A 27861-nucleotide genomic window follows, 5' to 3' on the forward strand; every position below is an offset into this window, starting at 1 on the left:
ACAGCAACCCCAACATCAGACCTAACAGTGACCCAACAGTGACCTAACAGTGACCCCATCAGTGACCCAACAGCAGACCCAACAGCGAACCCCAGCAGCAACCCCAGCAGCAACCCCAGCAGCAACCCCAACACTGACCCAACAGCGAACCCCAGCAGCAACCCCAACAGTGACCCACTGCAATGACCTGAGTGTCACAGTGATTGAGCAATTGTCCTTTGTGATGAAAACTATTATGTGCCTGTGCTTATGACTATGTAATGGTTGAGGCATACTTCATGGTTTCAGAATGTACATATGAAGGGCGAACCTATCGCTATGGGGAAATGATCACCAAGGACAAGTGCTCTCACTGTGTGTGTCGTGAAGGTCAGTATTTCATTCAGTTAAGGAATTCAATATTTTGTTATGTATTTAGATATGTTTGATTTGTTACAGCATCAGTTGTATGAAAAAACAAACGAAAATATGCTTCACAAAATAAGTTAGGGATATTGGTATTTTTATTATTGATATTTCATCAGTGTGCCAATGAATAAATAAATCATTATTCATAATTTCAAAAATTCAAAAAAACTCTTCTTATCCACAATAAGTATACTATTAGAAAGGAGTTACTTGACTGTATCATAGGCTTTAGGTTTATAATAGTCATATGTAAAAATCATGTGTTCTCTGACATCTTTGGAGATGTACATAAGTACGTATGTATATATATATTCGCTCCACTTGCTATCATGGTATATTCAGCATGGCTCTGTCCTTGTTGCAGGCCAGGTGACATGTGATCGGGTCCCGTGCCCACAGTTGCGGTGTTCTGACCCACAGACAGTTCCAGGAGCGTGCTGTCCAGTCTGCTCCAGGTGTGAATACTTCTCAAAGTTCTATGAAGATGGACAGACATTTGTCTCACCTCGAGATCCATGCGAGTCTTGTCTGTGCAAAGTAAGTTGGATTCTTGTAAAGTAAGGTGAGAAGATCTCACTCTTGCAGTATAGGTTAAGTGAAATTCCTACCTACATGAATTGATGTCATATCCTTTTCAGGCCCAGTATGTTCCAAATATGTGGAATTAATATCCCTTCCACTTCTTTCAAGTTCTAGTCTTGCAGTAAAAATAACAGTAAGTTTATCTTCACATATTGAGGGTGCTATGACAACAGATTTAGTATTTTTGTGCGGTTGTTGTTGTGTAGGATGGACAGGTAGCGTGCCGCAGCATCAAGCCAGACTGTCCAACTGTGCAGTGTACACACCCTGGGTCTGTACGCAACCAGTGCTGCAGACAGTGTGACAACTGTTTGTACCTGCGTCGCATGTTCCGTAATGGCCAGAAGTTTACGCCCCCTGGTGGCGACCAGTGTCAAACCTGTGTGTGCAGGGTAAGCTTCACATCTCCCTGTCAGAGGCTTAGGCTTTTCTCATCTAAACTAAATCTGTGAGTTTGAAATCCAAATTGTGCATCAAATCCCATCCACAGTTAGTATTATGGGCATAAATGATCATTTCTTTCTGTCTCTTAAGATTTAACACATCTTTGTGTCAGATGTGGCCTGATTGTTTGTGGTCCGGCAAGTTCTCCCATGTCCCATGTGGTTGTATGTCAAGCAAACATTTTTTAGCAGTTTATTTGTGGAAAATAGTACTCAAGGACATGTATTGTTCAAAAGAGTGACATGATGATGATGATGATGATGATGATGATGATGATGATGATGATGATGATGCAAAAGATAATTTTACCAGAAATCTGTGATAAAGGGTTCAGATGTCAAATTTGTCATGACTTCCTACAATGTTTGCCACTGCTGTATATGTGCATATGGGTTTTAACTGTTTTGATTATGACTAAACGTCACAATGTTTTGGAAGGGGTAGGGTGGAATTCCTGGATCTGTCTATGCAAAGCACTCATGTGAAAGTCGCTCACTCTAATGGTTGGAATATTCCATCGTTTTGTTGAATATGCGGTGTTGCAGGATGGGAGTGTGACATGCGACAAGCTAGAATGTCCAGAGCTTAACTGCCTCAACCCATACACTCCTACAGGCCATTGTTGCCCGATTTGTCAAATGTCTTGTGAGTATGGAGGCCAAGAGTATCGGGAGGGTCAGACATTCCCCAACCCCCGTGATGAGTGCTCAGTGTGCACCTGTAGGGTGAGTAAGCAACGGCTGCATATGTATATAACTGTGTGATATATAGCATGTTTCTTATTAGAAATATAGAAAAGTGTGTTTCTCCCCCCTAAATGTTTACATCCTTGAGAATCGTTATGATTTCTAAGTGTCCTCTTTTTAACATATTTACCTTAAATATCGCATATATCAACAGTTGTCATATGTATTACATTAGCTGTCAAAGTGGCGACAGGCCATTAGATATTGTACAGGTGCTTCATTCATGTGCTGCCACTGACAATGCTTAGACCAATATTTACCACCACATTACTATATAACCTGATATATTTTAAGTAAAGGAGAATAGCTTTAACATGTGGAAATGATAAATAGGCAGACCAAATATTTTGTTTTTATCTGATCTGTGTGATTTGTAGTTTTGATGATGATGGTTGTCTCTCAAGATAGAGAGAATGTACAGGATGGGAGATTTAGTGAGTTACATTGTTGACGAACATTTAATCTTTAAAAGTTTTGTTAAAAGTTGAATGACATTAATAATAATTAATGTGTCTCAAACTATGTTCTTTCCCAGGACAGCCGTGTGGACTGTGAGAAGCGCAAGTGTCCGTCGTCCATGTGTCTGAACCCTGCCACTCTGCCTGGGGACTGCTGTCCAAGCTGTGAGTTTTGCCTGTATGACCGCCGCATCTTCCGCAACCACCAGCACTTCATCAACCCCAGCAACCTGTGTGAGGAGTGCGTGTGTAATGTGAGTTTGCCAGTTACTTTTATTAGTGGGCCCCTCTTAGGACTTGGTTACTGTTTCTATTGCCCAGGACATCAAATCATGTTAAACAAATATTGAGCGCTTTACCTTGCAGTCATGTTTGTACAGATGCCCAGATGTTGTTGAGGGACCATACCTTGTTCCAGCTAAGGTATCATTAATTTATAGCATTTATTTATCACATGATATTGTAACAGTTACTGTACATCCCCAGCTGGCTGCAGGAGGCAAGATGGTTGGGTGACGATTTTTTAAAGAAAAGAACATATTTTACACCTTGAAAGAATGGATAGCATGAGAGATGTCCAGTTATTTTGCTTTCACATTTTTTTTGTTTAAAGAAAATTATCAGTATTTTGGTATTTAAACTTTCATTAAAGGTCACATGCAACGTAAAACACAACTTTGCAGATTCTGGTACCTTTCGGTATGCACTTACCGAAACAAATCATCAAAAATGCCAATTCAACCTATAAAGTTGAAAAAAAACGTGATGAAAAAAAAGCCCGCGAAATCGGAGTTCAAACGTTTCACTAAATTCCCCCCAAATCATCAAAAATGCCAATTCAACCTATAAAGTTGAAAAAAACGTGATGAAAAAAAAGCCCGTGAAATCGGAGTTCAATCGTTTCACTAAATTCCCCCCAGCGCTGGGGGGAAAACTGGTTTCAGCAGCTGTGCTGCGCTGCATCCATGACGCATGCGTAGTGAATAGGTTCGAGGAGCTTGAAACAGTATGCATGCCCAGCGTCTGAGGTCGTGAGCGGGAGTCTAATCTTGGTTGTGTACACAAACAAGTAAATAATCTACTCGTTACGTAAAACAACTTGTTGATTGTGGTAAGCAGTCTCTGTCACAGAGAAAGCTCAGTGTCTAGTTTATTTATACCTATATGTCTGTCTGCCTGTCTGCTAAAGACAACATGCAATACACAGCTTCAATCATTGACCACGTGCAATTTGAACTTAACACCTATCAGACAATACGACATAAAGAAAATAAGTTGAATTATGACTCGTGCACCCGAGTCCAGTCTCTGCCACATTATGTAATTAGGCACGTGTGATACACATGACATGTTTTTATGTCTGTGGGTTGCAAACAAACCACATTCAGTTTTTCGGATGACTGGATCTGACGGAAACTGGTGTAAACTCTTGTCAGTTTCAAGTCCTGCTTTGTACTTGGACGAATGACAGATTCCAGCCACGCAGTAGTTTACCATCTCTACTGATATGATTTTTATTGGATCGAGCGCAAATTCAGAGAACATGTATTTTCCAAACCCAACATCTCTATATACATTCTTCATGGATAACGACTTCTTTTCGTGTATATGATTTTGTTTGACAACAGTATATGAATCCATACTAAAACGACGCAACAAGTACACAAAAAGAAGTTGTTATCCATAAAGAATCTTACTTTCTTGTGACTGGCTATACTTCTAAAATGCCCATCAAAAAGATCATCTTTCTGTACACATAATGAACCCTCAGCATATCAGCAAATGAAACAGCCAATCGGAAGCCGTCATTACACTTGAGTGCATATCCACCCGCTATGACTGGGTTCGGTCTCCCGAGGGCTTCATTTCGGGGGAAGTAAGCCCAAGTACAAAATATTGCACTTTTGAATCGCGATTGTACGCTTATAATTGTGTTTATTTGCTTTTTTAAAAGCAGCAATGTATATTATATGTCGTGAATAAGTGATAAATGTGTCTTAATTATGTTTGATTTTTTGGTTGCATGTGACCTTTAAGCTAATGACAGTAACATCTTTCTGTTGATTATTTTACAATGGATCATGAAATGTTTTTTTGAATAATTTTTGACATACCTCATCCTCAGGCTCGCTGACTTAGATGATAGAGGGTAAAGCATTTAGTGTTAGGAGATTACAATATTGTAATTATTTTTCCTAACAGAGTGGGTCTGTGATGTGTACAATGATAGACTGCCCCAAGCTGCCATGTGACAACCCAATGCCCATGGTGGGACAGTGCTGCTTTGTGTGCCCCAAGAGCTGCACATACCAGGGTCTATCCTACGAGGATGGACAAACGTTCCGCAGTCCACGAAACAAGTGTGAAGAATGTCTATGTCGTCAAGGTCGTGTTCAGTGTCAGCGTGACTCATGTGCTCGGGTGTCTTGCCGACATCCGGCAGAAGAGGGTTGTTGTCGTGTGTGCAACAGTAAGTGGGGGAGACTACACTCAGTTTACAATCTGTTACTGGGTAAAGTGAAGAAATAGTATATCTTTGAAAAAAATAGAGAATCTCAACCAAGTGTATTCTGATATCAATTATATCAACATCCAAGCTAGAGGCAAAACTGTACCAGACCACATATAGATGGTTACCATAAACACGACACCACAATGCTTTACTGGCCCAGTACTGGCCCAGTACAGGCAGTGCACTTCCTGTCTGGGGAATTGTTGAGTGTTGAGCTAACTTTTGAATACTAACATGCAGTATAAATTTTACTGAGACAAGAGCATTTTGAAAATTTTAAATATTCGGTCATATATGCCATGTTTTTAGATCATGCAAAGCCTGTTTGCATATTTAATTCAAAAACGTAAGTTCAATTCAGGGGGAATTAAACTCATATGGATAAACTTATGTTTTGTTTTGTTTTGTTATTCTCCTTCAGATTATTTTGTTTGGCATCAGCTTGTTTTAATAAAAACAGTAGAAACGGTATTAAACTTATAACTGGGCCAGTGCCATTCAAACTGTAAAGGGCTAATTAGGCATCCACTGTGTCCTGGGCAAGAGCTCTCTGCCAATACTGGTCCAGTTCCATGCCAGTTTGCAACATAGTACCGGCCCAGTTCCGGAATGCCTTAAAGGGGCCTGATGCTCTGATTTCATTGGGCCAGTACTGGCCCAGTTACGTGATGTTAGTTAATACGAATTTCCGACATATACTGAACATCATTGAAAACGCACCACCTGTAAATTTTGAAATAAGGCAATAGAATCTTTTGGAAATGGAAAATTAATGGTGGGAATTTTGATAATAACACACTAGATCGTAAATAACGCTCTACAGTAAAAAACGGATCGTTCGAACACATCATCGAACTCATCACATGAAAACAACAAAATTCATGCACATCACACACGAAGGGCACAAATTGCATGCAGAAAGCATGCTGTTCAGGGGTATAAATGACCTTCGGCACAAAACCGTTCTCATTTTCGCAGTACTTTCGTAAGTACTTTTCGTTTTTTGGCCATGCCAAGATTGTCACCAGAGGAACGAGAACAGGCCTTGGGTATGTTGCAGGTCGGCGCTTCAAGCAGAAACATTGCACGACGATTTGGGTGTCATCATTCGACCATTCTGAGGCTTGCTAACAGATACCAACAAACAGGAACCAGCAGGGACCGGCAACGCCCAGGTCAGGCATGTGTTACCACCCCTCGTCAAGATCGAGACATTGTACGGTGCCATATTCGGGATCGAACCTTGCCCGCTGCCAGAACTGCAAACGCTGTCCAGGGTCGACGTGGTTTGATCAGCGCTTCCACCGTCCGACGCCGTCTCCGTGCGGCAGGGTTACGTTGTCGACGCCCTTACGTTGGACCCATCCTGACTGACAGGCATCACCGTGAACGCCGACAATGGGCTGAACAGCATCGTGTGTGGTTGTTACGACGTTGGCATGGTGTGGTGTTCTCCGACGAGTCGCGTTTTCACTTGCGAAATGCTGACGGGCGTCTACGGGTATGGCGTCGACGGGGTGAACGTTATCATCAGGATTGTGTTGTGCAAACCGATCAGTGGGGTGGAGGCAGCATTATGGTGTGGGGAGGGATAAGTTATCACCACAGAACCGCTCTGATTGTTGGTCGTGGCAGAGTGAATGCCGTTTACTACCGTGACAACATTCTTCAGAACAACGTCCTTCCCTTCTTTCACCAGCATCAAGATCTGCACACATTTCAACATGACAATGCACGAGCCCACACTGCACGTGTTTCGATACAGTATCTGGCTAACAACAACATTCCTCTACTTCACTGGCCTGCATTGTCACCAGATTTGTCACCCATCGAACACTTGTGGGATTACATCGGCCAACGCCTCGCACGTCGTCCGCAGATCAACAACCTTGGGGAACTCGACAATGCCTTGCAGCAAGAGTGGAATGCAGTGCCTTTGGACTTTATTCAGAGACTTATCCGTTCAATGAGGAGACGTTGCACAGCTTGTGTTGCTGCTAACGGGGGTCATACACGCTACTGACTTTCCATTTTGACCCCATCTTTATTTCATTGTCAGCTGCATTAAATATTCACTGTTTTGCTTGATTGTTTTTTGCTTCTTTTCTTTATCAAACATTGGTCTACACAAATATGTAAAATTTACATAGATTGCTCACTTCTGCTCTTAGAAATCCACAATTTTAGGGGTGGTGCGTTTTCAATGATGTTCAGTATATTACCACAGATATTTTTACTTGCTATCAACAAGTGTTAATATATTTGATATCAGAAGACATGTGGGTAAGATTCTGTTTAAAAAAAATTACAGAGTCATTCATCATTATTTTTCAGTGAAAAAGGTACATCTCTGAACATGCCATTAGACTTGCAGTGCAGTGATGTCGTGCAATTGTGATGTCATCAAGTTCATGATGCCATAGCATTGTCATGACATTGTTCAAACTCTACAATCGAAGCAGTCTCTCCAGGGACCTCACCCAAGCAATATTTCAGTGGAACACAATTTTGATGACATAACAAGCCACATCTTTGGAGAATCCCTACAATTCTTTCCTAGCAATTTGTTCATGGAGAATATTTTATATGGTATATATTGACCTTGCTTGATATGCTGAAATCTCAGTCTTGAGTTTACTCAGCGTGTCAGTCTGTTACGATATATAACCCGACACATTTCACAGATTAACCTACTATTTAGGCTGCTTAGACAGTACCAAAATAAAATTGCACTGATCTTTGAACTCTTGTGTACTATAGACAAAGTACATTCATCCAGTTCAAATCCAGCTATTGGGATCAGATGGTTTCATGTGAGTTTGTTGGTTGTAGGTTTTTGTCACCAAACGTCCTAGATTTCACCTATCGTTTGGTATTAGACACAGCCAAATAATGTGTTCAAGGAATATGGATAGCAACTGAAAAAACATATTGTATTCATGTTTTTGTGGCACCAAGTTTCATCAAAGAAAGCAGCCATACTGTGGAAAGTGAAAAATTATGAGCCAATCATAGTTTTGATGTTTCCTCAGAAAACCAGACCATTGAAGCTGATATTTACATACACTAGTTATTTACATACAGTGAAAGCACTCACATGTGCTAGTGGTTTGAGTGGGTTTAAAAGTATCATTTGTGACCAGAACATATCATTTGAGTGGCATTTAGAAGCTGCTGTGAAGAACAATGAGATCTGTATGGATATAGATTTAACTTCTTTATCAATAATATGAGTGACATTTCGGTGTAAATAACACCATTATCAAGCAAACACTGACCTTTGTTTCAGAATATACTGAAACTGGTATGTGTGTAGTCATTTGTGGAGTCCATTACACCTACAAACACTGATGTTCTGGAATTAAAGGCACAACTGAAAAAATGATAAATGAAATAAAGTGTGTGTTTTGTACATCAATCAATGGTGTTTGACTTCTTTGTACATGATTTTGAATGTTTTTCCTTGCAAGCTTGTAACAGTCTTAAACAGTCATTATCTTCACAGAAACAAATGAATTGGAAACATCACATAATTGTTCCCAAAAATAGGTGCGTGAGTGAGTATGGTTTTACACGACTTTCGGCAATATTGCTGCAATATCACGGTTAGGGACACCAGAAATGGGCTTCAGTTCCTAACAGTGATTACACCTTAACTTGTTAAAGAATCCACTTGAAAAAATCAGTTTACTTGTCTGAAAAAATATAATGTTGTTGGTATGTTCATGTTTAGTGAGTTAAGCATGATTTGTCATAATTTAAATTCTTGTCCGAGGTTGACCGTGTTGTATTCTCAGTAAGTCTATTTGCATCATATTACATGATTAGAATGTAGTGTTATATTTAACTACATACCAAGTTGAGTTTCAGTGCTTTGAGCTATTACCTTTAAACTAATGGTTTTCCGATTCTAGACTTGTACATGTAAATGCTACTTTGATACAGGGTTATATATTTAGGTTTGATATATTGCTGACTACTGTTTGAAAAAAAAATACATCAGCTACTCATCTGCTTGACTGTAGGCTGCAATCTGTATTTTGTTATAGGTATATTTTTAGTTATACAATAGGGTCACTGTACTTATACTAGTACCATTGTTTTAGCTACATCTTGTTGTTTGTATGTAGGAACCTCTAAACCTAACCCTAACCCTAACCCTAACCCTATCAAAGAACATGCACAGAAAATATGTGAAGTGGTACTGGTGTAAGTAAATCTATCCATATAATATCTTCTAATCGGTGTAATATTTTAAAATTTTCAGATTGTTTCTTCAAAAATCAGTTATGGCGCAATGGGCAGAAGTTCCCAGACCCTCAGGACGAGTGTTCAAAATGTCGATGTCAAAATGGAGAAGTGTCATGCCAGCGTCAACAGTGTCCACCTGTATCATGTCGAAACCCTGTTACTGAGAACTGCTGTCCTGTATGTAGGGAGTGTGAGTACCAGGGCCGGAGAATTGGCAATGGTCAGACATTTACCCGTGTTGGAGGGAGCTGTGAAACGTGTGTCTGTGTAGAGGGAAACGTGGAGTGTCAAAGGAAGATGTGTCAGGAAGTAACATGTCAACACCCAATTGAACGTGACTGTTGTAAAGAGTGTACAGACTGTTTCTACAATGGCCGACCGTTTAACAATGGGCAATCATTCCCAGACACTAAGGATCGGTGCAAAGACTGCCGCTGTGTTTCTGGAAGCGTCATATGTGAGCAGCGTGTTTGCCCCAGAGCTCCTTGTAAGAATCCAGTGAAGACTCAAGGTCACTGCTGCCCCCGTTGCTCTGACTGTGAATACGAGGGTCAGCGTGTGCGGAATGGTCTTCGAGTACCCCATATATCAGATCCTTGTATGGAGTGTGAGTGCCGAAGAGGCAATATGGAATGCTTTAAGAGGAGGTGTCGTGATACCATTTGCCGCAATCCTGTTACACGTGGCTGTTGTCAGGAATGTAATGACTGTTTATATAATGGCATGGACTACAGCAACAGACAGACATTCCTGGACCCAACTGACCGCTGTAAAGCTTGTAGCTGTGTAGATGGCAACATCATCTGCTCCCCAAAGCAGTGCCCTCGTGTCACGTGTTTGAACCCAATGCAAGGAGAGTGTTGCCAGGAGTGCTCCAACTGCCTCTTCCAGGGTGCTGTGTATGACAACGGACAGGAGTTTCCAGACTCGTCTGATACATGCAGCTCCTGCTACTGCAAGTCAGGGAATGTGGAGTGCACAAGGAAACCCTGTGCCAATGTTGCATGTTCCCATCCAATTAGAGATGGCTGTTGTCCAGTGTGTGATCGAGGATGTCGTTTTGAGGGCAGTGATTATCGTGACAAGGAGAAGACAGAGCGTGACTGCCAGGTGTGCACATGCACAGACGGGAACATGCGATGTTTCCCAAAGTACTGCCCACCAGTCAAATGCTCCAACCCAGTCACTGTGGACTGCTGCCCCGTCTGTGGAGACTGCATGTTTGAAGACAGGAAGTTCCGCAATGGCCAGACATTCCCCGATGTGGAGGATCCGTGCAGTGAGTGTGTGTGCAGGGTGAGGGAATGTTGGAAGGTCAATTATAATGTTCAGAAGTAGTCTGTATATGAAAAATCAGTCACAAAATTCAGATGTATGTGTTTAGATGTATGTAGTGTCACAGATTATGTGTTCAGATGTATGTGGTGTCAAAGATTGTGTGTTCAGATGTATGTAGTGCCACAGATTGTGTGTTCAGATGTATGTAGAGTCACAGACTGTGTACAGATGTTTGTAGTGTCACAGATTATTTGTTCAGATGTATGTAGTATCACAGGTTACGTGTTCAGATGTATGTTTGTCAAAACGTTTGTGTTAGATGTTTTTAGTGTCACAGATTATGTGTTTAGATGTATGTGGTGGCACAAATTATGTGTTCAGGTGTTTCTAGTTTCACAGATTATGTGTTCAGAAGTATGTGGTGTCACCGGTTATTTGTTCATGTGTATGTGTTGTCAAAAATTTTATGTTCAGATGTATGTATTGTCACATATTATGTGTTCAGATGTATGTGTTATAACAGATTGTTGTCAGATTATGTGTTCTGATGTATGTGGTATCTCAAACTCTGTAGTCATAGATTATGTCAAGCTCTATGGTCACAGATTATGTCAAACTCTGTAGTCACAGATTATTTCAAGGTGTGAAGTTATGGATTATGTAAAACTCTGTAGTCACAGATTATGTCAAGCTATGATGATTGTTTTATTGTGGTCATTTGTGAATCACACATAAAGTGATGTCTGTCTAAAGGCACATGTAAAGCCACTGTCTGGACAGAAGTAAATATTTAGATGTAAGTATGAAGCAAATTCATATACATCTGTGTCAGATACCTCAAAATGTTTTTGTCCCTCAGGATGGAACATTCAAGTGCAGCAAGAAGTCATGTCCGGCTCCCAAATGTCAAAACCCAGCACAAGGTCAATGCTGTCCTGAATGTCGGAACTGTGAGCTGAAGGGAATAACATTTTCACATGGTCAGCGATTCCCTGCTGAGACAGATCCATGCAGTACGTGTGTTTGTCAGGTGAGAATAGGTCACATGACTTAGTTGATCACCTGAATATATACATTGGCAGCAGGATGGGGGTCTGACAAAAGGAAAAGCATGAGACAGTCCAAAGATCAGTCCTTTTTATGTAATCAATCAAAGTGACTTTTTTCGTCTCTGTAGCTTTACATGTTGCCATGTTGGTGTTCGTCAAGTGTCAGTCAGAATATTGTATATTGTATGATTGTGTCATGCATTCTCATTATTTCTTCATCAGCTTGGAACAATCAGCTGCGATCGTCACACATGTGACAAAGTATCGTGTGAACACCCTGTGATTGATTCTTGTGGATGCTCAACATGTCGACAATGCAGCTACTGGAACGCCACATACAGACACAACCAAGAATTCCCCAATCCTGAGGATAAATGTTCAACCTGCCAGTGTAGGGTAAGTTACATGGTGTGGGGATGTGTATGTTTGGTGTTTAGCATCACAATCAGCAATATTCCACCAATATGACAGCAGCCTTTAAAAAATCTAAGTCTAGTCTAGACAATCCAGAGATCAACAGCGTGAGCATGTGACAACTGAGCAAGCCTGACTACCCAAACCCGTTAATCCTCTCTTCTGAGAAGTATTTGTTGCTTAAGACAAGAAATCTCAAGACGGTCAAAATTTCTTTGATTACATGCCTCTCTTTTTATAACACTCTTTTCATCTTCAGTGCCTGATACAAACAAAACTGCTACAGTAAACTCCATTCATAATGAACCCACTGACAATAATTATGAACTTTTAGTTTCTGTCTCACCACTTTATGGGATTAGTAGTCCTATTGGGTTTGTCGTAACTGTAGTTTACTGTTGCGCATTATTTCCTGATGCTTCTTCCCTAACTGAACAATTTAGATTCATAAGAACAGGTTGATCTTCACACTGATAATAGAATCTGGTCATGGCTAGTACTTAATGCATGCATGTGTTTACACAAAGGATGTATGTTTCGTGAATGTTTTGGAAATGGATTCCTCAGTCAATTAGTTACCCTGTTATCTTTGTTCTAAATGCATGGAAGAAGGCTGTACCATGAATTCCAGATCAGTTTGTTGTTTATTATTGAATATTGACCCTTCAAAGTTGTTATGGAATTCAAAAGATTCTTCAAATGAAGGAGGTCCGGTGCCTCCTTATTTTTATTGCAAGGAGAAAGGTTTGTGACCTGGAAGAAATGGAAACATGACAAGAGCACAAAAGTCTACGTGCTCACAAGGCTTAGGACTCTTCGGTTGCCTTCTGCTCACTGGCCCATGGATAAGAAGGTGTAGGTGCAGCAGAAAGCATACAAGGTAGATGTGCTGTCACAGCCCCAAGATAAGTGATTATCTTGAAGTATGTCCAAGAATGATCCCAATTTCCAACAATCAAGAGGTAGAATCTAAAAGGCAGAGCAAAGGCGGTAACTGACTACCTACAAGAATCCACTGTTTCTCTGAACAGCCTTTCTTGATGGACCTCATTTCAAGGCAAGGATTTGGATCATTTGGGAATATCTGACTGTCACTGAACCAGACACAACCTTTTATTTCATCAAAGTCCAATTCTTGGATCCTGGACTTAGAGCTTATTGTTACATATTACATGCACCTTAGAATTCTACTGCTTGTTTTTCTAGCCTCCCCAAAAGAAATTTGCAGGTACTCATCTGATGAGAGCTCATCTGTTTGACATCAGAAAGTAGTTCCTTTTCCAACAAGTATCAGTCAAGATTCCAGTTTTTCTCTCTGGTCCTGGTATCGTCTTGTGCAAGTGTAAAAAGCCATTAGCACTTTATGATGCTGGGATTGGAAGAGAAGCACTCCTACAATTCCTGCACCAGCATCAATAAATATTCTCTGTTCTCTTATGTCTTTCATGTGCTGACTACTTTAGTGCTATCACAGTTTCATACTGCATTACATTATGATACTTTCTTCTTGCCCAGATTTGCTTACAAACAGATGGTCAGAGCCACCCATCCCCTAAGATCTTTCCTTCTTTGAGGAAACTGGAAATACTGAAGTTGCCAGTTCAGACTTAACCAAAATTCAGTTAACTTGGCTTCACTTAGTCTTTCACAGAAGAGTGTGTGAGTGAGTGAGTGAGTGAGTTTAGTTTTCTGCCGCACTCAACAATATTCCAGCTGTATGGCGGCAGTCTGTAAATAATAAAGTCTGGACCAGATAATCCAGTGATCAACAACATGAGCATCGATCTGCGCATTTGGGAACCGATGACATGTGTCAACCGAGTCAGTTTGCCTGACCACCCGATCCCGTTAGTCGCCTCTTACGACAAGCACAGTCGCATTTTATGGCAAGCATGGGTTGCTGAGGGCCTATTCTACCCGGGGACCTTCATGGGTCCTTTCACAGAAGAAGGCACATTTCTCCGTCAGGTAGCCTTCTAGTGACAAGTGATGGTATCAATGATGTAGGCCCTAACTCCCACTAGACTGGCCGTAATTTTGTTGGAGGTGGCTGGAGTGTTCTTGAGCCAAAGTGTGACTTTGTACTGATAAAGTCGCAGAAGCTGTAATGCCGTTGTCACTTGTCAGTAGAGTCTGCCAATACCCCTTCATTAAGTCAAACTTAGTGACGTACTTGGCTTGACTGATTCTGTTGATGACAGTCACTGATTCTTGGTATTGGGCAACAGTCAGCTCTTGAAACAGCGTTGACTTGTTTCATTGCACTTCAGCATCTGTAGCTACTGGTGTTGGCACAAGAATAAATAAATAATAACTATCATTTTGACTCGGTCCAGCGATGTCATTACTGAGCTTCATTTTTCAAGGCTTCAAGTTTGAATGGGTTCATCCACCAGGATTGTCAACCTGCCTGTTCATCATAACACTTTAAACCTGTGAAGAAATGAACAAGTGAGTGAGTGAGAATGTTAGTGTTTTATGCTGCTCTTTGCAATATTGCAGCAATATTACATTGGGGACACATCTGAAAACAAGTGAGTGAAATCTTGAATATCAACTTGGCGAGGTACGATTTCAGAATTGCATAGCTAAAGACAATTAACAATAACGTCATACCTAACAAAGTCTTTCATGTAGCAAGCTAATACATTCTCTACACGAGCAACTATGGCAAGATTTCCTTCATGATGCATACTATTGTCTGTTTGCAGTGAACACATATCAATGAATATACACAAAAGTAATCAAATATAGTGAAATCAAGATTGTAATACAAACCAATAATTGTGATTTGAATCTATGATCCTTTTTTAACAACTTTTGAATGTTCATTTGGCAAGGAAAAGTTATGAGGATTCCCAATCTATATTTCACTTCGATTTACGTTTTCATCACTGCAAAAAGACTAAACCTGGCATATGAAGGCTGAATATCACTATCACTGACTTTCCTTTCAAATTTTACCAAGCAACACATCTTCTTGAAAGCATAGTCCATCAAAATCATGGAAAATAGTCCAAACACATTTGAGACCTCAGAGTAACTCATTGCTCTTGAAAGTGAACAGTTTGGTCCAAAGACATTGGCAAAGAACAGCAAGTAAATTCCCTTGCAACAACAAATGTGCCATTTCCAGTCATTACATTGCAAAACAGTCCTTATCAAGTACCAGAGAGCTATTGCTGTTTGAGGGAACTCCAGGATTTCAGACGTGAAACACTGTTTTGAATTCCAGCATCTGGAAGTGCTAGTTGTTAGAATACATAAGCGCAATCAGATTCTTGGATATGTGGCAATGGTAGAAAGTGATTCTGTGGAAAGGATGAGAATGACACTTCCCTACCCCAGTATCAAACTGGTAATCACAAGACTAATACCAGAGAAGAGTGCTAGTAGTTGCGTTCAACTGGCACTGGATGATACCAGGTTCTCAAGGAAACAAGTTTGGACAGGATGAAGGTATTCTCCTGTACCCCAGTATCAAACTGTGATAACATTGAAGTAGTCATCTCAAGAAAGATACTAGAGAACAGAGAATAAAAGTGGATTCTGAAGCGGGAATTGTAGATGTGCTTCTCTTCCAATCCTAGCGTCATAAAGTGCTAGTTGGAAGAGAGGAGTGGAGAGAGAAAACTGAAATGTTGACGGATACCTGTCAGAAGAGGAACCACTGGAAGTCCGATGTGAAACAGTGCTATGAACCCCAGCATCTGGAAGTGCTAGTTGTTAGAATACACAAGCACAATCAGATACTTGGATACGTGGCAATGGTAGAAAGTGATGCTGTGGAAAGGATGAGAATGTCACTTCCCTACCCCAGTATCAAACTGTGATAACACATGTGATTGGTAATCACAAGACTGATACTAGAGAAGTGAAGTTTGTTGGTGGGCTTGTATTTATCGAAGGTAAGAATGTGGTAAATGCTAACAAAGAATCCTAGCATCAAAAAGTGCTAGTAGTTGCGTTCAACTGGCACTGGATGATACCAGGTTCCCAAGGAAGCAAGTTTAGACAGGATGAAGGTATTCTCCTGTACCCCAGTATCAAACTGTGATAACATTGAAGTAGTCATCACAAGAAAGATACTAGTGAACAGAGAATAAAAGTGGATTCTGATGGGGAATTGTAGATGTGCTTCTCTTCCAATCCTAGCATCATAAAGTGCTAGTTGCTTTTGACACTTGCACAAGACGATACCAGGACTGGAGAGAGAAAACTGAAATGTTGACTGATACCTGTGAGATGAGGAACCACTGGAAGTCCGATGTGAAACAGTGCTTTGAACCCCAGCATCTGGAAGTGCTAGTTGTTAGAATACACAAGCACAATCAGATACTTGGATACGTGGCAATGGTAGAAAGTGATGCTGTGGAAAGGATGAGAATGTCACTTCCCTACCCCAGTATCAAACTGTGATAAGACATGTGATTGGTAATCACAAGACTGATACTAGAGAAGTGAAGTTTGTTGGTGGGCTTGTGTTTGTCGTAGGTAAGAATGTGGTAAATGGTAACAAAGAATCCTAGCATCAAAAAGTGCTAGTAGTTGCGTTCAACTGGCACTGGATGATACCAGGTTCCCAAGGAAGCAAGTTTGGACAGGATGAAGGTATTCTCCTGTACCCCAGTATCAAACTGTGATAACATTGAAGTAGTCATCACAAGAAAGATACTAGAGAACAGAGAATAAAAGTGGATTCTGATGTGGGAATTGTAGATGTGCTTCTCTTCCAATCCTAGCATCATAAAGTGCTAGTTGCTTTTGACACTTGGACAAGACGATGCCAGGACTGGAGAGAGAAAACTGAAATGTTGACTGATACCTGTCAGATGAGGAACCACTGGAAGTCCGATGTGAAACAGTGCTTTGAACCCCAGCATCTGGAAGTGCTAGTTGTTAGAATACACAAGCACAATCAGATACTTGGATACGTGGCAATGGTAGGAAGTGATGCTGTGGAAAGGATGAGAATGTCACTTCCCTACCCCAGTATCAAACTGTGATAACACATGTGATTGGTAATCACAAGACTGATACTAGAGAAGTGAAGTTTGTTGGTGGGCTTGTGTTTGTCGTAGGTAAGAATGTGGTAAATTGTAAAAAAAGACTCCTAGCATCAAAAAGTGCTAGTAGTTGCGTTCAACTGGCACTGGATGATACCAGGTTCCCAAGGAAGCAAGTTTGGACAGGATGAAGGTATTCTCCTGTACCCCAGTATCAAACTGTGATAACATTGAAGTAGTCATCACAAGAAAGATACTAGAGAACAGAGAAGTGGATTCTGATGCGGGAATTGTAGATGTGCTTCTCTTCCAATCCTAGCATCATAAAGTGCTAGTTGCTTTTGACACTTACACAAGACGATGCCAGGACTGGAGAGAGAAAATTGAAATGTTGACTGATACCTGTCAGATGAGGAACCACTGGAAGTCCGATGTGAAACAGTGCTTTGAACCCCAGCATCTGGAAGTGCTAGTTGTTAGAATACACAAGCACAATCAGATACTTGGATACGTGGCAATGGTAGAAAGTGATGCTGTGGAAAGGATGAGAATGTCACTTCCCTACCCCAGTATCAAACTGTGATAAGACATGTGATTGGTAATCACAAGACTGATACTAGAGAAGTGAAGTTTGTTGGTGGGCTTGTGTTTGTCGTAGGTAAGAATGTGGTAAATGGTAACAAAGAATCCTAGCATCAAAAAGTGCTAGTAGTTGCGTTCAACTGGCACTGGATGATACCAGGTTCCCAAGGAAGCAAGTTTGGACAGGATGAAGGTATTCTCCTGTACCCCAGTATCAAACTGTGATAACATTGAAGTAGTCATCACAAGAAAGATACTAGAGAAGAGAGAAGTGGATTCTGATGCGGGAATTGTAGATGTGCTTCTCTTCCAATCCTAGCATCATAAAGTGCTAGTTGCTTTTGACACTTGCACAAGACGATGCCAGGACTGGAGAGAGAAAACTGAAATGTTGACTGATACCTGTGAGATGAGGAACCACTGGAAGTCCGATGTGAAACAGTGCTTTGAACCCCAGCATCTGGAAGTGCTAGTTGTTAGAATACACAAGCACAATCAGATACTTGGATACGTGGCAATGGTAGAAAGTGATGCTGTGGAAAGGATGAGAATGTCACTTCCCTACCCCAGTATCAAACTGTGATAACACATGTGATTGGTAATCACAAGACTGATACTAGAGAAGTGAAGTTTGTTGGTGGGCTTGTGTTTGTCGTAGGTAAGAATGTGGTAAATGGTAACAAAGAATCCTAGCATCAAAAAGTGCTAGTAGTTGCGTTCAACTGGCACTGGATGATACCAGGTTCCCAAGGAAGCAAGTTTGGACAGGATGAAGGTATTCTCCTGTACCCCAGTATCAAACTGTGATAACGTTGAAGTAGTCATCACAAGAAAGATACTAGAGAACAGAGAAGTGGATTCTGATGCGGGAATTGTAGATGTGCTTCTCTTCCAATCCTAGCATCATAAAGTGCTAGTTGCTTTTGACACTTGCACAAGACGATGCCAGGACTGGAGAGAGAAAGCTGAAATGTTGACTGATACCTGTGAGATGAGGAACCACTGGAAGTCCGATGTGAAACAGTGCTTTGAACCCCAGCATCTGGAAGTGCTAGTTGTTAGAATACACAAGCACAATCAGATACTTGGATACGTGGCAATGGTAGAAAGTGATGCTGTGGAAAGGATGAGAATGTCACTTCCCTACCCCAGTATCAAACTGTGATAACACATGTGACTGGTAATCACAAGACTGATACTAGAGAAGTGAAGTTTGTTGGTGGGCTTGTGTTTGTCGTAGGTAAGAATGTGGTAAATGCTAACAAAGAATCCTAGCATCAAAAGTGCTAGTAGTTGCGTTCAACTGGCACTGGATGATACCAGGTTCCCAAGGAAGCAAGTTTGGACAGGATGAAGGTATTCTCCTGTACCCCAGTATCAAACTGTGATAACATTGAAGTAGTCATCACAAGAAAGATACTAGAGAACAGAGAAGTGGATTCTGATGCGGGAATTGTAGATGTGCTTCTCTTCCAATCCTAGCATCATAAAGTGCTAGTTGCTTTTGACACTTGCACAAGACGATGCCAGGACTGGAGAGAGAAAACTGAAATGTTGACTGATACCTGTGAGATGAGGAACCACTGGAAGTCCGATGTGAAACAGTGCTTTGAACCCCAGCATCTGGAAGTGCTAGTTGTTAGAATACACAAGCACAATCAGATACTTGGATACGTGGCAATGGTAGAAAGTGATGCTGTGGAAAGGATGAGAATGTCACTTCCCTACCCCAGTATCAAACTGTGATAACACATGTGATTGGTAATCACAAGACTGATACTAGAGAAGTGAAGTTTGTTGGTGGGCTTGTGTTTGTCGTAGGTAAGAATGTGGTAAATTGTAACAAAGAATCCTAGCATCAAAAAGTGCTAGTAGTTGCGTTCAACTGGCACTGGATGATACCAGGTTCCCAAGGAAGCAAGTTTGGACAGGATGAAGGTATTCTCCTGTACCCCAGTATCAAACTGTGATAACATTGAAGTAGTCATCACAAGAAAGATACTAGAGAAGAGAGAAGTGGATTCTGATGCGGGAATTGTAGATGTGCTTCTCTTCCAATCCTAGCATCATAAAGTGCTAGTTGCACAAGACGATGCCAGGACTGGAGAGAGAAAACTGAAATGTTGACTGATACCTGTCAGATGAGGAACCACTGGAAGTCCGATGTGAAACAGTGCTTTGAACCCCAGCATCTGGAAGTGCTAGTTGTTAGAATACACAAGCACAATCAGATACTTGGATACGTGGCAATGGTAGAAAGTGATGCTGTGGAAAGGATGAGAATGTCACTTCCCTACCCCAGTATCAAACTGTGATAACACATGTGATTGGTAATCACAAGACTGATACTAGAGAAGTGAAGTTTGTTGGTGGGCTTGTGTTTGTCGTAGGTAAGAATGTTGTAAATTGTAACAAAGAATCCTAGCATCAAAAAGTGCTAGTAGTTGCGTTCAACTGGCACTGGATGATACCAGGTTCCCAAGGAAGGAAGTTTGGACAGGATGAAGGTATTCTCCTGTACCCCAGTATCAAACTGTGATAACATTGAAGTAGTCATCACAAGAAAGATACTAGAGAACAGAGAAGTGGATTCTGATGCGGGAATTGTAGATGTGCTTCTCTTCCAATCCTAGCATCATAAAGTGCTAGTTGCTTTTGACACTTGCACAAGACGATGCCAGGACTGGAGAGAGAAAACTGAAATGTTGACTGATACCTGTGAGATGAGGAACCACTGGAAGTCCGATGTGAAACAGTGCTTTGAACCCCAGCATCTGGAAGTGCTAGTTGTTAGAATACACAAGCACAATCAGATACTTGGATACGTGGCAATGGTAGAAAGTGATGCTGTGGAAAGGATGAGAATGTCACTTCCCTACCCCAGTATCAAACTGTGATAACACATGTGATTGGTAATCACAAGACTGATACTAGAGAAGTGAAGTTTGTTGGTGGGCTTGTGTTTGTCGTAGGTAAGAATGTGGTAAATGCTAACAAAGAATCCTAGCATCAAAAAGTGCTAGTAGTTACGTTCAACTGGCACTGGATGATACCAGGTTCCCAAGGAAGCAAGTTTGGACAGGATGAAGGTATTCTCCTGTACCCCAGTATCAAACTGTGATAACATTGAAGTAGTCATCACAAGAAAGATACTAGAGAACAGAGAAGTGGATTCTGATGCGGGAATTGTAGATGTGCTTCTCTTCCAATCCTAGCATCATAAAGTGCTAGTTGCTTTTGACACTTGCACAAGACGATGCCAGGACTGGAGAGAGAAAACTGAAATGTTGACTGATACCTGTGAGATGAGGAACCACTGGAAGTCCGATGTGAAACAGTGCTTTGAACCCCAGCATCTGGAAGTGCTAGTTGTTAGAATACACAAGCACAATCAGATACTTGGATACGTGGCAATGGTAGAAAGTGATGCTGTGGAAAGGATGAGAATGTCACTTCCCTACCCCAGTATCAAACTGTGATAACACATGTGATTGGTAATCACAAGACTGATACTAGAGAAGTGAAGTTTGTTGGTGGGCTTGTGTTTGTCGTAGGTAAGAATGTGGTAAATTGTAACAAAGAATCCTAGCATCAAAAAGTGCTAGTAGTTGCGTTCAACTGGCACTGGATGATACCAGGTTCCCAAGGAAGGAAGTTTGGACAGGATGAAGGTATTCTCCTGTACCCCAGTATCAAACTGTGATAACATTGAAGTAGTCATCACAAGAAAGATACTAGAGAACAGAGAAGTGGATTCTGATGCGGGAATTGTAGATGTGCTTCTCTTCCAATCCTAGCATCATAAAGTGCTAGTTGCTTTTGACACTTGCACAAGACGATGCCAGGACTGGAGAGAGAAAACTGAAATGTTGACTGATACCTGTGAGATGAGGAACCACTGGAAGTCCGATGTGAAACAGTGCTTTGAACCCCAGCATCTGGAAGTGCTAGTTGTTAGAATACACAAGCACAATCAGATACTTGGATACGTGGCAATGGTAGAAAGTGATGCTGTGGAAAGGATGAGAATGTCACTTCCCTACCCCAGTATCAAACTGTGATAACACATGTGATTGGTAATCACAAGACTGATACTAGAGAAGTGAAGTTTGTTGGTGGGCTTGTGTTTGTCGTAGGTAAGAATGTGGTAAATTGTAACAAAGAATCCTAGCATCAAAAAGTGCTAGTAGTTGCGTTCAACTGGCACTGGATGATACCAGGTTCCCAAGGAAGCAAGTTTGGACAGGATGAAGGTATTCTCCTGTACCCCAGTATCAAACTGTGATAACATTGAAGTAGTCATCACAAGAAAGATACTAGAGAACAGAGAAGTGGATTCTGATGCGGGAATTGTAGATGTGCTTCTCTTCCAATCCTAGCATCATAAAGTGCTAGTTGCTTTTGACACTTGCACAAGACGATGCCAGGACTGGAGAGAGAAAACTGAAATGTTGACTGATACCTGTGAGATGAGGAACCACTGGAAGTCCGATGTGAAACAGTGCTTTGAACCCCAGCATCTGGAAGTGCTAGTTGTTAGAATACACAAGCACAATCAGATACTTGGATACGTGGCAATGGTAGAAAGTGATGCTGTGGAAAGGATGAGAATGTCACTTCCCTACCCCAGTATCAAACTGTGATAAGACATGTGATTGGTAATCACAAGACTGATACTAGAGAAGTGAAGTTTGTTGGTGGGCTTGTGTTTGTCGTAGGTAAGAATGTGGTAAATGCTAACAAAGAATCCTAGCATCAAAAAGTGCTAGTAGTTGCGTTCAACTGGCACTGGATGATACCAGGTTCCCAAGGAAGCAAGTTTGGACAGGATGAAGGTATTCTCCTGTACCCCAGTATCAAACTGTGATAACATTGAAGTAGTCATCACAAGAAAGATACTAGAGAACAGAGAAGTGGATTCTGATGCGGGAATTGTAGATGTGCTTCTCTTCCAATCCTAGCATCATAAAGTGCTAGTTGCTTTTGACACTTGCACAAGACGATGCCAGGACTGGAGAGAGAAAACTGAAATGTTGACTGATACCTGTGAGATGAGGAACCACTGGAAGTCCGATGTGAAACAGTGCTTTGAACCCCAGCATCTGGAAGTGCTAGTTGTTAGAATACACAAGCACAATCAGATACTTGGATACGTGGCAATGGTAGAAAGTGATGCTGTGGAAAGGATGAGAATGTCACTTCCCTACCCCAGTATCAAACTGTGATAACACATGTGATTGGTAATCACAAGACTGATACTAGAGAAGTGAAGTTTGTTGGTGGGCTTGTGTTTGTCGTAGGTAAGAATGTGGTAAATTGTAACAAAGAATCCTAGCATCAAAAAGTGCTAGTAGTTGCGTTCAACTGGCACTGGATGATACCAGGTTCCCAAGGAAGCAAGTTTGGACAGGATGAAGGTATTCTCCTGTACCCCAGTATCAAACTGTGATAACATTGAAGTAGTCATCACAAGAAAGATACTAGAGAAGAGAGAAGTGGATTCTGATGCGGGAATTGTAGATGTGCTTCTCTTCCAATCCTAGCATCATAAAGTGCTAGTTGCTTTTGACACTTGCACAAGACGATGCCAGGACTGGAGAGAGAAAACTGAAATGTTGACTGATACCTGTGAGATGAGGAACCACTGGAAGTCCGATGTGAAACAGTGCTTTGAACCCCAGCATCTGGAAGTGCTAGTTGTTAGAATACACAAGCACAATCAGATACTTGGATACGTGGCAATGGTAGAAAGTGATGCTGTGGAAAGGATGAGAATGTCACTTCCCTACCCCAGTATCAAACTGTGATAACACATGTGATTGGTAATCACAAGACTGATACTAGAGAAGTGAAGTTTGTTGGTGGGCTTGTGTTTGTCGTAGGTAAGAATGTGGTAAATTGTAACAAAGAATCCTAGCATCAAAAAGTGCTAGTAGTTGCGTTCAACTGGCACTGGATGATACCAGGTTCCCAAGGAAGCAAGTTTGGACAGGATGAAGGTATTCTCCTGTACCCCAGTATCAAACTGTGATAACATTGAAGTAGTCATCACAAGAAAGATACTAGAGAACAGAGAAGTGGATTCTGATGCGGGAATTGTAGATGTGCTTCTCTTCCAATCCTAGCATCATAAAGTGCTAGTTGCTTTTGACACTTGCACAAGACGATGCCAGGACTGGAGAGAGAAAACTGAAATGTTGACTGATACCTGTGAGATGAGGAACCACTGGAAGTCCGATGTGAAACAGTGCTTTGAACCCCAGCATCTGGAAGTGCTAGTTGTTAGAATACACAAGCACAATCAGATACTTGGATACGTGGCAATGGTAGAAAGTGATGCTGTGGAAAGGATGAGAATGTCACTTCCCTACCCCAGTATCAAACTGTGATAACACATGTGATTGGTAATCACAAGACTGATACTAGAGAAGTGAAGTTTGTTGGTGGGCTTGTGTTTGTCGTAGGTAAGAATGTGGTAAATTGTAACAAAGAATCCTAGCATCAAAAAGTGCTAGTAGTTGCGTTCAACTGGCACTGGATGATACCAGGTTCCCAAGGAAGGAAGTTTGGACAGGATGAAGGTATTCTCCTGTACCCCAGTATCAAACTGTGATAACATTGAAGTAGTCATCACAAGAAAGATACTAGAGAACAGAGAAGTGGATTCTGATGCGGGAATTGTAGATGTGCTTCTCTTCCAATCCTAGCATCATAAAGTGCTAGTTGCTTTTGACACTTGCACAAGACGATGCCAGGACTGGAGAGAGAAAACTGAAATGTTGACTGATACCTGTGAGATGAGGAACCACTGGAAGTCCGATGTGAAACAGTGCTTTGAACCCCAGCATCTGGAAGTGCTAGTTGTTAGAATACACAAGCACAATCAGATACTTGGATACGTGGCAATGGTAGAAAGTGATGCTGTGGAAAGGATGAGAATGTCACTTCCCTACCCCAGTATCAAACTGTGATAACACATGTGATTGGTAATCACAAGACTGATACTAGAGAAGTGAAGTTTGTTGGTGGGCTTGTGTTTGTCGTAGGTAAGAATGTGGTAAATTGTAACAAAGAATCCTAGCATCAAAAAGTGCTAGTAGTTGCGTTCAACTGGCACTGGATGATACCAGGTTCCCAAGGAAGCAAGTTTGGACAGGATGAAGGTATTCTCCTGTACCCCAGTATCAAACTGTGATAACATTGAAGTAGTCATCACAAGAAAGATACTAGAGAACAGAGAAGTGGATTCTGATGCGGGAATTGTAGATGTGCTTCTCTTCCAATCCTAGCATCATAAAGTGCTAGTTGCTTTTGACACTTGCACAAGACGATGCCAGGACTGGAGAGAGAAAACTGAAATGTTGACTGATACCTGTCAGATGAGGAACCACTGGAAGTCCGATGTGAAACAGTGCTTTGAACCCCAGCATCTGGAAGTGCTAGTTGTTAGAATACACAAGCACAATCAGATACTTGGATACGTGGCAATGGTAGAAAGTGATGCTGTGGAAAGGATGAGAATGTCACTTCCCTACCCCAGTATCAAACTGTGATAAGACATGTGATTGGTAATCACAAGACTGATACTAGAGAAGTGAAGTTTGTTGGTGGGCTTGTGTTTGTCGTAGGTAAGAATGTGGTAAATGCTAACAAAGAATCCTAGCATCAAAAAGTGCTAGTAGTTACGTTCAACTGGCACTGGATGATACCAGGTTCCCAAGGAAGCAAGTTTGGACAGGATGAAGGTATTCTCCTGTACCCCAGTATCAAACTGTGATAACATTGAAGTAGTCATCACAAGAAAGATACTAGAGAACAGAGAAGTGGATTCTGATGCGGGAATTGTAGATGTGCTTCTCTTCCAATCCTAGCATCATAAAGTGCTAGTTGCTTTTGACACTTGCACAAGACGATGCCAGGACTGGAGAGAGAAAACTGAAATGTTGACTGATACCTGTCAGATGAGGAACCACTGGAAGTCCGATGTGAAACAGTGCTTTGAACCCCAGCATCTGGAAGTGCTAGTTGTTAGAATACACAAGCACAATCAGATACTTGGATACGTGGCAATGGTAGAAAGTGATGCTGTGGAAAGGATGAGAATGTCACTTCCCTACCCCAGTATCAAACTGTGATAAGACATGTGATTGGTAATCACAAGACTGATACTAGAGAAGTGAAGTTTGTTGGTGGGCTTGTGTTTGTCGTAGGTAAGAATGTGGTAAATTGTAACAAAGAATCCTAGCATCAAAAAGTGCTAGTAGTTGCGTTCAACTGGCACTGGATGATACCAGGTTCCCAAGGAAGCAAGTTTGGACAGGATGAAGGTATTCTCCTGTACCCCAGTATCAAACTGTGATAACATTGAAGTAGTCATCACAAGAAAGATACTAGAGAACAGAGAAGTGGATTCTGATGCGGGAATTGTAGATGTGCTTCTCTTCCAATCCTAGCATCATAAAGTGCTAGTTGCTTTTGACACTTGCACAAGACGATGCCAGGACTGGAGAGAGAAAACTGAAATGTTGACTGATACCTGTGAGATGAGGAACCACTGGAAGTCCGATGTGAAACAGTGCTTTGAACCCCAGCATCTGGAAGTGCTAGTTGTTAGAATACACAAGCACAATCAGATACTTGGATACGTGGCAATGGTAGAAAGTGATGCTGTGGAAAGGATGAGAATGTCACTTCCCTACCCCAGTATCAAACTGTGATAAGACATGTGATTGGTAATCACAAGACTGATACTAGAGAAGTGAAGTTTGTTGGTGGGCTTGTGTTTGTCGTAGGTAAGAATGTGGTAAATTGTAACAAAGAATCCTAGCATCAAAAAGTGCTAGTAGTTGCGTTCAACTGGCACTGGATGATACCAGGTTCCCAAGGAAGCAAGTTTGGACAGGATGAAGGTATTCTCCTGTACCCCAGTATCAAACTGTGATAACATTGAAGTAGTCATCACAAGAAAGATACTAGAGAACAGAGAAGTGGATTCTGATGCGGGAATTGTAGATGTGCTTCTCTTCCAATCCTAGCATCATAAAGTGCTAGTTGCTTTTGACACTTGCACAAGACGATGCCAGGACTGGAGAGAGAAAACTGAAATGTTGACTGATACCTGTCAGATGAGGAACCACTGGAAGTCCGATGTGAAACAGTGCTTTGAACCCCAGCATCTGGAAGTGCTAGTTGTTAGAATACACAAGCACAATCAGATACTTGGATACGTGGCAATGGTAGAAAGTGATGCTGTGGAAAGGATGAGAATGTCACTTCCCTACCCCAGTATCAAACTGTGATAAGACATGTGATTGGTAATCACAAGACTGATACTAGAGAAGTGAAGTTTGTTGGTGGGCTTGTGTTTGTCGTAGGTAAGAATGTGGTAAATGCTAACAAAGAATCCTAGCATCAAAAAGTGCTAGTAGTTACGTTCAACTGGCACTGGATGATACCAGGTTCCCAAGGAAGCAAGTTTGGACAGGATGAAGGTATTCTCCTGTACCCCAGTATCAAACTGTGATAACATTGAAGTAGTCATCACAAGAAAGATACTAGAGAACAGAGAAGTGGATTCTGATGCGGGAATTGTAGATGTGCTTCTCTTCCAATCCTAGCATCATAAAGTGCTAGTTGCTTTTGACACTTGCACAAGACGATGCCAGGACTGGAGAGAGAAAACTGAAATGTTGACTGATACCTGTCAGATGAGGAACCACTGGAAGTCCGATGTGAAACAGTGCTTTGAACCCCAGCATCTGGAAGTGCTAGTTGTTAGAATACACAAGCACAATCAGATACTTGGATACGTGGCAATGGTAGAAAGTGATGCTGTGGAAAGGATGAGAATGTCACTTCCCTACCCCAGTATCAAACTGTGATAAGACATGTGATTGGTAATCACAAGACTGATACTAGAGAAGTGAAGTTTGTTGGTGGGCTTGTGTTTGTCGTAGGTAAGAATGTGGTAAATGCTAACAAAGAATCCTAGCATCAAAAAGTGCTAGTAGTTACGTTCAACTGGCACTGGATGATACCAGGTTCCCAAGGAAGCAAGTTTGGACAGGATGAAGGTATTCTCCTGTACCCCAGTATCAAACTGTGATAACATTGAAGTAGTCATCACAAGAA

The 27861-nt window shown here is 41.4% G+C and overlaps 1 protein-coding gene across 1 annotated transcript in view; it reads left to right on the forward strand.

The window, feature by feature from the left end:
• The window catches only part of LOC137286983 (uncharacterized), a 204061-nt gene that overhangs the window by 49240 nt on the left and 126960 nt on the right, over nt 1–27861 (forward strand). Inside the window, exons 30-38 of the mRNA XM_067819051.1 lie at nt 289–369; nt 773–945; nt 1197–1382; nt 1980–2159; nt 2716–2892; nt 4841–5108; nt 9418–10697; nt 11539–11709; nt 11951–12124. Of these exons, the coding sequence (XP_067675152.1) occupies nt 289–369; nt 773–945; nt 1197–1382; nt 1980–2159; nt 2716–2892; nt 4841–5108; nt 9418–10697; nt 11539–11709; nt 11951–12124 (2690 nt within the window). The remainder of the gene's footprint in view (nt 1–288; nt 370–772; nt 946–1196; nt 1383–1979; nt 2160–2715; nt 2893–4840; nt 5109–9417; nt 10698–11538; nt 11710–11950; nt 12125–27861) is intronic.

This window comes from Haliotis asinina, chromosome 6, assembly GCF_037392515.1.
Source record: "Haliotis asinina isolate JCU_RB_2024 chromosome 6, JCU_Hal_asi_v2, whole genome shotgun sequence".
NCBI lineage: Eukaryota > Metazoa > Mollusca > Gastropoda > Lepetellida > Haliotidae > Haliotis > Haliotis asinina.